Raw genomic sequence first — 15,619 nt, forward strand, 5'->3', positions numbered from 1 at the left:
TTCAGGTCTTTACCTGAAATGTTTAAGCCCTACTAAGGCTCTTGTGGTGTTGAAACAAATCCATGACGGAGATTGTGGCAACCATTCTGGGGGTAGATCCCTCGCGCATAAAGTCCTGACTCAAGGTTACTTCTGGCCGTACTTGGCCCGGAATGCAGAAGAGTATACTCGGAGGTATGACAAATGTCAACGTCACGATCCCACGAAGCATCAACCTGCCGAATATTTGCATGCAATGGCAAATCCATGGCCATTCGCATAATGGGGAATTGATATGGTGGGCACGTTACCCAATACTGTGGAACAAAAGGAGTACGTGCTACTGGCTACAGATTATTTCACTAAATAGGTAGAAGCCGAGGCCTACTCAAGTGTGACCCATGAGCAAGTAAAAACTTTCCTTTGGAACAACATCATTTGCCGGTTTGGGGTCCCAAAAGTCATTATGATGGACAATAGTAAGAACCTCGACAATAGAAGTACAAGAAAATTCTTCGCTGAGCATGGAATTATACAAAAGTTAGCTGCAGTTAGTCATCCACAAGGGAATAGATAGGCTGAAATAACTAATCGGACCATTTTCAATTGTTTAAAGAAGAAGTTGGAGAAACTCAAAACGAAATGGTACGAGAATCTCCCTCAGGTGCTTTGGGCGTACCGAACCACACCACAGCGGCCCACAGGGGAGAGTCCCTTTGCCATGGCTTATGGATCCGAAGCAGTAATTCTAACCGAAACGGCGATTCCAACCCTTCGGACATCCTTATTGCTTGAAGGAAACAATAGTCAGCAGCTCGAACATAGTCTCGATCTCCTGAACGAAAAAAGGGATGCTGCAGCAATTAAGCTTGCTTCATATCAGGAACAGCTGCGCAACAATTATAACAAACGCATCAAATTCAGGAGCTTTGTGGTAGGCGATTGGGTTTTGAAGCAAGAAACAGCTCATGTAAAGAAACTGGAACCTAATTGGACCGGACCCTACCGGGTTACCGAAGTAGTGGGGAAAGGAGCATATCGTTTGGCCGAAGCTGACGGACGTCCCATTACGCGTCCTTGGAATGCAATACACCTTAAAAGGTATTTCCATTAGATAAGTTTGTCAATTTTGCTAAGAATTCTTCACAAATAAGGCTGCGTATGCCCACAATCAGCCAAGCTTTTCTTTATTTTGCTTCTATCATATTCAGTATAATTCTACTCCATTTATTTCTTTCCATAAAAATGGGGGCCATACTACTCTATGATTATGCAACTTTTATGCATGCGTCGCATTATGCAATTTTTATTCAAAGATATTTTCATACTACTCTATGATTATGCAATTTTTATGCATGCCAAGTCGCACTATGCAATTTTTATGCAAAGAAATTTTTGTGCAAAGCAATGTTAGAAGCAAATTATTAAAAAGCATTCGTCACAATGATTTTTAAGAAAAAACATGAGTTATGGCCTATAGTTAAAACTCTCTGTCCCACATCGACAAAAAAGTATGTGTTACATTCTGTTATATGTGGGAATATTCAAATAATTGATTGCAGTGTAAGGAGGGCCCACTGTTATTAAAGGCTATCAAGCTCAATACCAGAGGCATTCCTTACACTGACCTTTTTGACAAAATTTAGTCTATGTCCCACATCGGATAGAAATAGAAAAGAAATGCGGTTAATATATGCGTAGTCCACTACATTTGGTTGCCAAGAAGGGAGTATCAATGGAGGAAAGTCTCCAAAGTAAACAAATAGGAAACTTCACAGCCACTGTTACTCGTTTTCTTGGCCTCCTATCATTTTTGAATCCTCGGCCTCATGATAAGTTGTTTGAGAAAAATATATGCAAACCTCCCCTCAGGCTCAGCGCCGGGGAGTAATTTATTCGCCTCGGACCCTAAGTGTCCGGCTTGGCAAACCTCCCCTTAGGCTCAATGCCGAGGAGGAACCTACTCGCCTCGGACTCCAAATGTCTGGCTCGGCAAACCTCCCCTCAGGCTCAACGCCGGGGAGTAATTTATTCGCTTCTGACCCCAAGTGTCCGACTCAGCAAACCTCCCCTCAGGCTCAGTGCCAGGGAGTAATTTATTCGCTTCTGACCCTAAGTGTCCAACTCAGAAAACCTCGCCTCAGGCTCAGCGCCGTGGAGTAATTTATTCGCTTCGGACCCTAAGTGTCCGGCTTAGCAAACCTTCCCTCAGGCTCAGCGCCAAGGAGTAATTTATTGGCTTCGGACCCTAAGTGTCCGGCTCGGCAAAAATCTCGCCTCGGACCCTATGTGTCCAGCTGGGCAAAAATCTCGCCTCGGACCCTGAGTGTCCGGCTAGGCAAAAACCTTGCCTTGGACCCTAAGTGTCCGGCTTAGAAAACCTCTTATTTATTTTGCTGCGGACTAAAACAAATAAGGAACCTTCAGGCAAAGTACCTTCCTTTTAAAAAAAAATCTCTCAACAGAGTGAGTGCAATATCAGAAGCATACAAGCATACTCAGTCGAAGCAAAATAAAAGAAACATAGCTTAAGAAACAAGGATATATTATTCATTCTCAAAATTATTTCATTACAAGAAAAAAAAAAAAATATATATATATATATATATATATATATATATATATATATATTTGTTTGATCCTACTTCCTCTTTGGATCAAACGGGGCCGATTCGAAAGCATCTACTACAGCTGGACTTGCAAGTGGAGGAATTGAAGGACCAGGAGTTACAGGAGTTGATGAGCTTGGAGGATCTTCCGGGTGAGCCTTCACTATTTCAGCAAAAAGCACCTCAGCCTCCTGAGCTTTCGGACCCTCTGTATAAGGGAAGGACACCCCCATGTTCACATCAAAGGCATCAGGATCGATCGATTTGGGGCCTGAGCCTTGATTGAAGCCGGACCGGTAAGCTTTTGCACTTGACAAGCGCACTAGACTGGAGTAACGACCTTGCATCTGCCTCCCGGCAACGATGCAAGTGCTAAAGGCATCATTCAAGCGCTGGACTTCAGCCTCCAGCGACTCAACTTTGGCATCAAAAGCAGCTAGACGCTTCTTGTAAACATCCCGAGCCTCATATGCAATTTGTGCATTAGCAATAGCATGAGATGCCTTCTTTTCAGAATTACTGAGGTCTTTCTCCAGCTTCTTAAGAGAAAGAGACTGAGCCTCAACAGTAGCACAGAGGGCCATAGTATGATACAAGTCCTGCGTTATGGGATAATAACAATATAAGAAAGTTTATAAGATAATTATGATAACGGAAATGAAAGAAGGAGCAAACCTCTATGGCTCGAACAGGGGCAGATGGGAGTAGCTGTTCCAACCCCATTCTGCTGATAATTTCTTCATCCTTGGGGAGCCACATTCCCCGAGCGACAGCTAGTGCTGCAAATGGGTCAGTGATCATAGAATCACCAACAGGGAGGATGGACTTGTCAGCCCTCGAGAAGGAAGGAGTCCAAGGTGCCCCAGCCTCGGCAAGGACGTAGGCACTGACCTCATCCTCAAGGTTAATCTCCTCGGTTTTCTTCCTTTTGCTTTTTGGGTTGGAAGCACCCTTGGGTTTCGCGGTTGAAGAGGGGTTCAGCCTTGCCCTTTTGTTCAAAGAGACTTCGTCAATCTCTTTCTCCTGCTCATTTGTACACAATATAGTCAGCGGAGCATTCTCTGCAGCTTTCCTCTTCAAGGCTTTAGCCCTCTGTTTTTCTTCCTCAGTCATAGGGAAGCTGTCAAATGATGGAAGTGAGAGGTCCATGAGATCAGCAGTTACAGCTCTAGAAGCAACTGCTTTAAGACTCGCAGAAGTGAGTAAGCTCTCGACCGAGGGAGGGTCACTCCAAACCTACCTTTCTAGGAAAGAAAGCCTCTTCTTGGCAGCCGAAGAAGGAAATGTCATTGAAAAAACACCGAAAAACTCGTAAATATATCGAAAGAATAAGACTTGACATGGGAAACAGCCAGAACAATCTTCATGAAGAAAGGGGGGATGTTCTATACCTAACTTCCCGAACTTACGAGGGATTGGGAGTTTGCTCGATTGGGGCACGGCCCATCTCCCTTTAACAATTATCATCCTCTCTTTCCACTTCTTCTCAGAAGTAGGGAGGTCTGTACATATCCTTTGGTGCAAGGGGGAAGTGAAAAAGAAACGACAAGGTTCAGTTCTATGCTTAGAAATAGAATAAGTAATCAACAAGTCAGTTAGAGTCAGGTCAAGACTCTTCTGCCACCGGCGAATGAGGAGTGCTGAGATTACTCGAAGAAAGTTAGGGTTTACTTGCAGGGGTGCAATCCCTAATTTATTGAAGACTAAGTGATAGAAAGGGTGAAGGGGGAACCTAAGAGCGTTGAGGTGCCCAACAGAGAGGAGCAACTCATCTTCTCTGACACCCTCACCGGCGCAAAAATCAGCGTCTTTGGGGTATTCTGCAATTTCTGCCCCTTCGGGAATCTCGAATTCTTCCATTACGGATTCAATGGAGAACGGGATGCGACGAATAGAAAAAATTGCATTTCTTTCTTCCTTAGTGAGGATATTATCCGACCCAGAGGTTGATGTTTTAGCCTGGATCGGGGAAGCACCTAGCTGATTAGCCAAGTCATTTACAGGTTTAGGGAAATTCGAAACCCTAGGTGGGGGAACCCTAATAAGTTAGGGGAAGACGAGGAAGTGAACTCAGAATCCACGATCTTTATACGTTCAGGAGTAGTCGAAGTACTCATAATGCAAGATCGAAAAGAAAAAGATGAAGAACTAACCTGATAAGACGACGGAATGAAGAATACAAGAAACGTAGTGAGAGCAAAAGTAACCCTTATGGAATCTCTTAAGGCAGAATGGCAATAGGCAATCTTCGAACTGTCTTTTGTAAAATAGACAACCGTGCAACTTCAATTCCCTTTTTAATAGGAGCCGCAATCCAATTAAAGAGGGAATTGGGAGCAAAGTGTGGAGGGAAAAATCTCCCTCCAATAAGAGCAGTCCACGTCATCATAAATTTAACTTTATCTTTGATAAAGTTCAAAGCCCATCTCGTTAAAAGCTCAAGTTAAGTTGGTCATTAACCCAAAACTACTGTTATCTAACTACCAGCTTTACTAAAGCCCGAATCAAGATGCCAGCAGCCCAATGTCACTAATGTCAAACTTCTAACCCATGAACAGAGTCATGTGGACCAAGTTAAATGCGGCCCAAATCCATTTAAAGAAGGAGCCGGTCCTGTAAGGAAAAAGATTCACCAAAGGAAGCAAGTTCTGTGTAAGGAAAATCTGGTAAGGGAAGAATTATAAAGAGGAAAGAATTCTATTTGTAAAGAAATTTGTATATGGAAAGAATTAGAGGACAAGCAACGCGAGTCCTACCATAATTCTTTTAACTTTTGTATATAAATAGAGGTCTAGACCTCCAATAAAGGAATCAAGCAATTCTACGTTTCTTTATATACTGTCCCTATTTATTTTTATTGTTTATTGAGTGAGTTGTGTTATTTCTCCTAATCATTATTGGTTGGGCGAAATTTTGCATCTACAATAGCGGTTTGGTCCGGTCCTAATTTAGGATCCTGCTAGACCGGACCGGCCCGGACCGAACCGTTACTATGTTATATTATATATATATATATATATATATCATACCCTAAACCTAAATTAAGTAAAGTTCTCACGTCTCACGTGCCGCCAAAATTATCTTAACTTTTTCTTTCTTTCTTTTCATTTTTTAGTCATCTTAATTTTCTTCCCTTTCAAATATATCTCAATTTTCTTTCCTTTTTTCTTCTTAAATTTCTTCTTAATGAGTAGGTAAGCATTGTGTTTTAATTATGCCCATGTATTCTTCTTATGTATTGAATTTAAAAATACACATTTTATTAATGTTTAGGTTACGTCAAAATAGTACATTTATGTACTTTCTGCTTTTCTTTTTCTTTCCTCCAACTACCAACCTAAAAAAATATCTTTAGGCCACAACACAACCAAAGGCTAGTAAAATGTAGAAGACAATCCACATTAATTACTTCTATTTTAAATTCTGACTAATTATAAAGCATTAAAAGACCTACTAATATTATATTTAGCCTCCAATTTATTCAACCTGACCCTGCTTGAAATTTCATGACTACGAATACTCACACCCTTTATGAGCGGAGAAATACCAAGTGGACTAATAACCCGTTATTTTTAGTGAAGCTAGTTTACTATCTGCAAATGCATTTTGAAACAAAACTAACGAGTTTTTCACCAAAAATATAGTTTAATCAAACTTAACAAACTATTGATTACTTATAGGGCAATTTCTTATATGTCCCATGCTTTACGCGTTTGCGAGCTTTCATTTTATTACAGGTTTGGTCATGATTCTATATTTGCGTATGGGTATGTATTATGTATGAAGAGTACTTTGGTGGTATTATGTATGAAGAGTACTTTGGTGGGGACTGCACCGATTGACAATTTAACATTTTGTTTGTTTTTTTGGCAAGTTATACTGTCATTTTTGTCCTTCCTTTTTGGCATTTTGAATTTTGGAATAGAGGTAGTACAATTTTTTTTTTTTGCATTATGCATGTCGGGGAAATAGGAGAAACGCGTTTAGCCCCTGTAATATGTGGCTTCTTTATTTTTTTTTTTATAATTGGGGTGTTCTGGACTTTGTCCCGACTAATTTATGAAACCCGTATAAAGCACTCCCTCCACACGGACCTAAGGAATTATTTGCACTTAGAAGAAATCAATCCTGAGACCCGATATTTGTACCTAGGAGGAATCAATACTGAAACCTATACTTCGTGAGGCACCAAAGTTTAAGTATTTTCCAACTAGACCAACCCTTAGGGTTAATATGTGGCTTCTTTCCTGTTTCCAACTCCTGTTTTTCTATAATTTCTCTTTCTTTAATCATTCTTCTATGAATTCTTCTACTTTTTTCTTCTTTTTTAAAAAAAATCAAATCATTACAAATATTTTAGTCACAAGTGTTGAATGTTTGGGAACATCACATGAGCTTCAACGGACTTGTTGTATTAGGGATATTCCTTCCTCTCAACCAATTTTTGGCGGGTTGTTATTAAAAATTAAATCTTTTTTTCATCACACACCGTGAGAGCATTATTATCGGATCCATCACATAAGTATGTATAAAAGATAACAATTATATACATACACACACATAACATAATGTTTTACATAATTCACTCAACTCTAAGACTACATCTATGAATAAGGAACTTTTACACATAACACAATATTTTACCATAGTGTTTTATATGAATTGAAAGAGTATTATATAAGTAATGTAGCCTTTGAATTCTTTGTGTGGAACCACTTGTTTTATTTATCTTTTAGATTCTTAGCAATTTTGATGGCCTGATCAATTGACTTTTGAACAAGCATGTCAAATATCTTATTGCCTCCAATGCTATGACGACCTCTCTTTTTTTCTTTTTTCTTTTTTCTTTTTTCTTTTTTCTTTTTTTTTTACTGGTCAAGGCAAAGAATTTGCTTGGTTAAACTTGAAACCTGAACCTTTCAATTTGAAAAAAAGATAAGATACATGATTACAGTTATGAATGAGACTCTATGATAACAAATCTTACCATGGTTCTAGCCTAATAGGAGATGAAGAAATTGGTGAGTGAGGGGTCCTAGGTAGAGGAATTTGCGGCAAAAATGATGAGCCAAGCCATGAAAGAAGTAAAGAGTGTAAGATTTGAGATAGATGTTATGAAAGAAGAGATACCTAATTTGGACACTGCACATTGAATGCATTACTCTTCGTGAATTATTCATGACTTATCCAGGTTCAAAATCATATATACCTACTTTTTATTAGTCCTCTTTATAAAAAAAGAGACCTAGTTGTCCAATTGATGGGCAAATAACTGAAATTTTCTAAAAGGCTCTGCGGGTACATCAAAGGGCCCAGGGGTGCATCACTGATTCAGAAACCAATAAGTTCCTGTTTTTTTTTTTCTCCAACCATAAAGCAATTATATATATATATAAATACTTGACTCACCCTATACATTATACACACACACACATATATATAGGTGCAGTAATGTATAGGGTGGGTCCAAGTAGGGAATTTGATGATAGGACATAGTTGAATATATGTCAATAATCTTAGTTATGTATAATTTTTTTAATTTTGTTTTTAGATTATTATTGATCTCATATTGTTATTTATGTGATCTTCTCATCTAACAGTTGAATATATTGTTCTTTTGCTAGATCATTAATTTCGGGTGAAAATTACCTTTAATTAAATAGTATGTCATTTCTTTCATTTTGAAATGAGTGGTGCAGAAATAATTACGTCAATTATGTTTAAAATGTATATTAAAAAAATATTCAAATACACCTTATGAAAATATTAAAATATACTTTTATTTACAAAAATAAAATAAATAAATTACTGTACAAATGGAGAGAAACTTTGTCCCATCAATTCCAACAACAAACTCAATGATAGTGACTACTGATAAACGACCAATAGATCGTGCATGTACTATTAAGTCCATACTTTATTTTTCTTTTCTGTCGACTCATTGTCTATGATGTCATGGTATCTGCGATATGGCTTAGAGCATCTGGGGTGGGGATAAATGTAGAGTAAATTTCTATAAAGTAGAGAAAGATCGGGCTGATATGGATGAATGTTAGAGTCCTTAGTTAGTGATTCTCACTTGCTATTATCTGTTTCATTCTTCACGGTTAGACAATCACATGAATAATATATATCCATTTTGTTATAATATTTTAATATTTTCTTTGTTAGCTTTTGATTTCTTTTCTTAACATCTTTAGTTATAGCGAATGATGGCTCACCTTTAGATAATGAGATATTGATGTTGCATGCCCTAGAACAATTTTCGTTAAAAAAAAGTAGAGTATCATGGAAGCATTTTTTATTAAACAATGCTTACGTGGCACTCTATTTTAAAAAAAAAAAAAAAAAATAGATATAGAAGGTGTATGATGCATACGGGATGCTCTTATATCCGATGGCAACAGCAAGCCCTGTAATACTCCTAATTTTAAAAGGATAGTCTCGGTATTTATTTATTTATTTTTATTGTATTTTTTAATTGTTTAATTGATTATTTGACTAATTGTTTATGTGTTTAATTGAATTAAGTGTTACTTGGTTAATTGGCTACTTATCTATGTGTTATTTGTATTTTGTCTAGGTGTTATTTGTATTATTTGTTTAATTAGATTGTGCACTTAAATGATGTATTTGATTAATTGTAATTAATTATAAATTAAATGATTAAATGTTTTATTTTATTTTATTTTATTTTATGTTTATGATTAGTGGTAATGGACTAACTAATTGGGTCCCACGGACTACTTGAATAGGAGGTTGGATGGGTATGGATAATTACCCATGGATAGTTGTATATGTATATATATAGATATATATGTATATACATATATATAAAAAGGAAAGTAATTTATTAATATTATAGTAACTTTAGTATTAATAAATAATCTGATGTATATATTTTATATATTTATATAATAAGGATATACATATATTTTATACGTAACATGTTTTAAGTTACCTTTTTAATATTATGGTAACTTTAGTATAAATAAATAATCTGATGTATATATTTTATTTATTTAATAAGGATACAGATAGATTATATACGTAACATGTTTTAAGTTACTTTTTAATATTATAGTAACTTTAGTATAAATAAATAATCTGATGTATATATTTTATTTATTTAATGAGGATATAGATAGATTATATACGTAACATGTTTTAAGTTACCTTTTAATATTATGGTAACTTTAGTATTAATAAATAATCTAATGTATATATTTTATTTAATTAATAAGGATATACATAAATTATATACGTAACATATTTTAAGTTACCTTTTTAATATTTTTATTTTTTATTTTTCTTTATTAAGTTGACTTGGATTGGGAAAAGGAATAGGGTTATTATTTAGCCTATAAATACACAACTATAGGTTGAAAAATGAGTGAAAATATATCACGTAATATATTCTATAGAGAAAGAGTTAGAGAGAGAAGGAGAAAGAGGAAGGAATGAGGAGAAAACCCTTTAGAGAGAAAATCAAGGAAGAAGAAATTTAACTTTCAGTCCGAAAGTTTAAGGCAAGTTCTTCTTCTATCTCTTTCCCTTTGATTCGTGTTTCTATACATGCTTAGGAAATTCCAGGATTTATTAAACACATAAAATTAAATAATTATGCATATTTAATTGGGTTAGAACATAGGTTTTATGAAATGTTATGAATTGATAAAATGCATGATTTTGATTTGATTTCTTATGTGAATTTTTACATGTTTAAATTATGTATTTTTCATATCTGTGGAATGATGGAACGTAAAAACATGCCTAGGATTCCTGAACATTAAATAGGGACTAGGTTTGGGTTTTAATAAATTTAAATAGACTCAATCATAATGATGCTTGCTATTTGAATGTTTTAAACAAACGAATGGATTTAATATTTTAAAATATTTTAGCAATTGAGATTAAATGTGTAGGATGAATTGGATATAGAGAATCCTTATTTAACGGTATAATAAAATATCATCATGTATAAGATTCAGTTTGTGTAAGACATATGATATAGGAAGTTTAAAAAAATAATAAGTCATTCCTATTATGTGATAACTTGATATCATATTTATCATAGTTATTTATGGAATGTTTGATGTATTTCCTTAATTGTTACATCAATTGTTAGATTGTGTGGCTTAATGCACCGGTATGGGACGGTGGCATTCTAGGGATGGATTAACTTATCAGTTAAGTCCTACCTATTTTATATATGGGAATGGATTAACTAAAATGTTAAGTCCTACTTATATTTAAGTCAGGTCAGCTGAACAAGTTGAATGACTTGTGGAGGATTAATTTATTATATAAGGGAATGGATTAACTAAAATGTTAAGTCCTACTTATATTCAAGTCAGGTCAGCTGAACAAGTTGAATGACTTATGGAGGATTAATTTATACTGGATAGGATGGTTACTAGATTTTATATATATAAATATGGTGCCATGATATGAGCTTGAGTCTCAGGATCAATGGTTAGGGCGCGTATATCGCCAGGGATGTGTAGCTAGATATAGTGTAGTTGTGTACCCTGGTAGGTCTAGGTACTCATGCCCACTATATGTGCGTTTTGCATGTTGCCTACTATTCAGGTTGAGACAACCCTATAGTCTAGTGAGGTTCCTTTAGTGTGTATATATATATATACGGACTATTAGTTACTGTTGGATTGACTAGGATGTATACGTGTATCGAATCTCTGCTTGGACTGTAGTAGAGTAGAACTTGTTTGTGGGCCTGACCCACCATTATTTTTCAGGTGTTCGTCACGAGTAGAGGTTGTTCGTGCTGAGCGGGGATCAGTCTACTTCATTCTTCCGATGCTACATAGGAGTTCCTTTATGATTCAGTTTCCTGTTTTAGATTACTGTCATTTGTTTAGTTTGGATTTTCTAGGGGTCCACACAGTATGGATTCCCGAGTTGTTTTTGGAGGATCAGTTGTATCAGAAGAGTTTATTAATTAATGGAAATATATTATGAGGTTTATTATTAGATTATCATTTTCTTTTTTGTCAGCATTTTATTTATTCTTCTTTATTCTTTTGTACTCTGTGTTCGTTTATTATCAATTTGTTTTGATATCCTCGGGTATTCGGGCGTGGGCCTGGCCAACCCGCATTCGAAAATTCGGGGGTATCACAAGCCCCAGCACTGACCTATTCAAGACCTTGTCCATCAAACCAGTGGATTCTTTCGAGTGTGGTTGAAAAACATCTCTTATCCTTTCTGTAGCGTCCCACAACAAGGTATATCACTTTCCCATTTACGAGTGGCCTTAAAAAAAAAAAAAAAAAAAAATTATGGTAAAACGTAGGGTACCTAAAAAAAAAATTAACCAACGTCCAAAGCAAATCATTGCTAATCTCCCCGTGACTTGGAGTCTTAATTTCTAAGCCTTCTGTCAAGGAGAAAGTTAAGCAGTCCGACTTAAATTGGTCCAACGCCCTTGAGAGACTTTGCTTCTGGTGTCTGTTGAATTTTGTTAAAATTTCATTTGTCCTACAAGTTTAATGATACAACTCTCTTCCACCAGGCAATGAAGTCAATGTCAGGTTATTTTTCTCTTTAATGCATCTCTTCTCCAAAGTTTTTGACGTGGGCCATAAAAATGTATTGAATTTAAAGAACACATTTAATTAATGTTTAGTTTACATCAAAATACGATATTTATGTTGTACACATACATGTTTCTTTTAAGATTTAAACTCCCTAATCTCTCTTTGAGGAGTAAGACGCCGATACTGCTAACCGATGGCATGTTGGTGTCTTTTCTCACCTTATTTTCATGTTATTTTAAACTCGTTTATTATCTTTTCTTCTTTTAAATTCTTACTAATTTATACAATATATATACAGCATTAAAAGGCCTCCAATTTATTTTTTTTTGCTTTAGCCTCTACTTGTATCAAGCCCTCCCTGCTTGGAATTTCATGACTATAATGCCTAGATTTTAATTGATCGATGTCTTGTAACCTTACCCTTGCATAAATAGGAAAGTGTAGTAAGTAGAATTTAAATTATACAACTAGTACATGAATTTTACAAGCGTGACCATAAATAAGGATAGAGGGTTATATATTACAAGTGCTTTAGCACAGCTTGAAAAAAAAAAAACCAAAAAAAGCCAAAGCAAGCAAAAAAAAAAAAACAACTGATATTTTGGTGATTTCTTAGGACATCTATAAGGTAACAGTGCCTTAAAGCATTTCTTTCACTTGCTCCTCAAGGTCTGGAAGGTGATGATTGTTATCGTAACCGTACATCAAAGGAACCATCCTTGCAACATTTACACAAGCATTTCTGAAAGATACTGGAAACGGACTCGGATGGAGGCACTCCTTGTTTAGACACTTCCATGCATCCGAAATCATGTCATGAACGCGTTGCTGTGCAAGTTCAACCGAAGAGCCTTCGTGTTCCTTCATATAGTAGTGCACATATGATCCATCATGCCCATCTTGATCTTCATCCTGCAAGTTAATCCAAGTCTAGATTAGGAGGGAACTAAAACGAGCATTTCATCTCTAAATATATGGAACCAAGAACCAGTATACTCTCTGGTGCAGGAGAGGTTCGATGAACAATAATGGTGATGATAAGAAATTTTTTTTTATTTTTTCTTTTATGAGGAACATGTGAATTTTGTTACCTTGGCACTTCCCAAGTCATCCCAAAGGCGAAGAATTGTTGCGACAGAATATATAAGGTCTGGAATATCATTTACAAGATTTGCGCTTTCGTTGGTTAAGCCATGACCCAAGAGAAAAAATATGTGGGCTAGAGCCACATGTACCCCTGAACTTACAATCCCATTCTTCAAGTACTCCTCTGTCTTGGGTGAGTGTCCAGAAGCAAACCAATTTGCTTCTACAAGAAATGCATTGCACAAAGTGGCCCACTGCGACATTTATATATTGTTCTATTAGCTTATATATATATATATATCAAATAATTGTTACATACATTTAGATGGAAGAATTATTAGCATACCGCTTTTCGTAGGGATTCTGTGGGGTTTCTTCCATGCTTTTTGTAGATCTTGTAGCCAATTTCGTTAGTGGTGTCATAAAGAGCTTTGAAACATATCTTCATGTAGTCTGGTAGATGCTCAACAGCAGCAACGTCCCATCTGATTAATGTAAATCTTACAATTATAACAAACACAATTCTAACAAATATGTAGTTGGAGTTTTGTATAAAAGCTAGCATAAAATCTCTTTCTTCGACGCATACCTGTTGACAGCTTCTGTGAAGAGAGTAAGTTCATCGAGCGTCCCATGAACATCAAAGATGTCATCTATTATGTAAATAAGAGATATGGGTTTTGTGAGCTCAATCCTTTCCTCTGACAAGCTTGAATCCGTGAGGACGGCCATGGACCACATGTGCCATTTAACTGGTTGGTCTCTGGCAAACTTCAACTCCTTTGCCAAACCTAAGTTTTCCCACCATCTAAGATGAAAAAGTTGTCACGTTAGTGAGAGACATATATAAATCTCATTTAGATAATGACATAAATGTTAACTAGCACATAACAACAAAATTAAATTCCAAATCATAATACAGACTCACTTGCAAACTTGAAAGATTTCCTTTTGGTGCATGGATTGAACCACCTTGTAATCCATCTCAGCTAGTTCTTGCAGGACATTTTCCCAACCATTAATGCCTTTGAAATCTTTGAGAAAGTTCTTCACCATGAACCTTGCCAAGCTCTTGTGATAGGGATTCGCCAATGTACTCCCAATAATTCTACCTTGGTGATGATCAAGCTTTGTTACCCATAAAGAAAGAGTCTGGCTGCTAAAGTTTGCAGCTTCATCAAGTACACCTTGATCTTCTTCTATTCTTAGCTGCGACGCTTCATATAACCCCATCAATCCCTTGATGTCTTGTTTCAGTTCTTCTCTGAACACCCCATCCTTGCCCTTGAATTTGTTAAACACATCTGTTGAAACCCAAATTGTTGGTTGAGAAGTGATTGATAACTCAAATATCATAATCAAGTTTTGGTAGCATGAAAAGAAAATACTTCACCTGCAGGCACATAGTAACCTTCTTGTCTCAACAGTCTGAATCGAAATGAATCCTCATAAAGATCGTTGCAGTTATCAACTTGAGTATGAGCATTAATTTTCTTATAATGCCTTTGCAGGACTGCATCAATCTCCTCGCGGAAGTGGTAGTCAATGCCTAGGCGCTGGACGGCATCAATCATGACCAAATCTTCTAATGCATCTTCTCCTACTTTGCTGAATGCATACCTAACTTCGTTCACTTTTTGTGCATGTTTGATGTGAAGCTCATCCTGCAAAAGTAATAGTGTCAGCTGTTGAAACATATACAAGAAATTAATCAAGAAAAAAAAAATTAAATTAAATTAAATTAGGGCTAGCCCAATGCAGGCTCCCGCCATTGCAGGATCTGGAAAGGATCAGATGTAGAACTTAACTGGAAAGTTAACGTATTCAATTTCAAGGTTTTCTTGTTTTGAGGGTTTAGAAACCAAGGTGAGGGCTTGGGAAATGCTCCATTTCTGGTTGGTTGGCATTGTTGCAGTATGAGAGAGAGTGGTGTCAGGAGCATTGTTAGAAATTGATATGCTACGAGAGAGTGCCATGGACAATGTTTCCGAGTTGGTGACAGGGAGATTTTTTGTAGAGCTTGATGAATTTGAAATGTATCCGGACATAGCAACTTATATAGAGAGAATAACTACTTAGTGAAGTTTCGTCACGCTCACTTGTATATATGCACATGCAAATGGAAAGAAAAAAATAAGGCACGATTTTTGTCACCAAGAATGTGACCTAGTTTTGTGAGGGAGATATATTGAGGAAACACAATAACTTGGTAGTCTATTTATAAAATTCTTAGGGCACTGTTCAATTGATGCCACATGCGTTACACGTTTTGAGCGTGTTCACATGGGATATTATTGCTGTCTTGGTCAAGATTCCATATGTGTGTGTCAGAATTGTGCCTGGGTATATATTTGCATGCGACAGATACCTGTAATTAAACCCAAC

The 15,619-nt window shown here is 36.3% G+C and overlaps 1 protein-coding gene across 1 annotated transcript; it reads right to left on the minus strand.

Annotated features, from left to right (window-relative positions):
- Positions 1-12,587: 12,587 nt before the first annotated feature.
- On the minus strand, positions 12,588-15,407 carry LOC132307267 ((3S,6E)-nerolidol synthase 1-like). Its single transcript, XM_059804982.1, has 7 exons — positions 15,043-15,407; positions 14,628-14,898; positions 14,163-14,538; positions 13,824-14,042; positions 13,581-13,719; positions 13,240-13,488; positions 12,588-13,060 (listed from the first exon to the last, which is right to left on the minus strand). The coding sequence occupies exons 1-7, from the start codon at positions 15,280-15,282 to the stop codon at positions 12,788-12,790; spliced, it is 1,767 nt and encodes a 588-aa protein (XP_059660965.1). The 5' UTR covers positions 15,283-15,407; the 3' UTR covers positions 12,588-12,787.
- Positions 15,408-15,619: the final 212 nt, after the last annotated feature.

Source organism: Cornus florida, unplaced genomic scaffold (genome assembly GCF_030987335.1).
Source record: "Cornus florida cultivar Cherokee Brave unplaced genomic scaffold, ASM3098733v1 CherokeeBrave_3.0.0_Hap2_Chr01, whole genome shotgun sequence".
In the NCBI taxonomy this organism is placed as follows: domain Eukaryota; kingdom Viridiplantae; phylum Streptophyta; class Magnoliopsida; order Cornales; family Cornaceae; genus Cornus; species Cornus florida.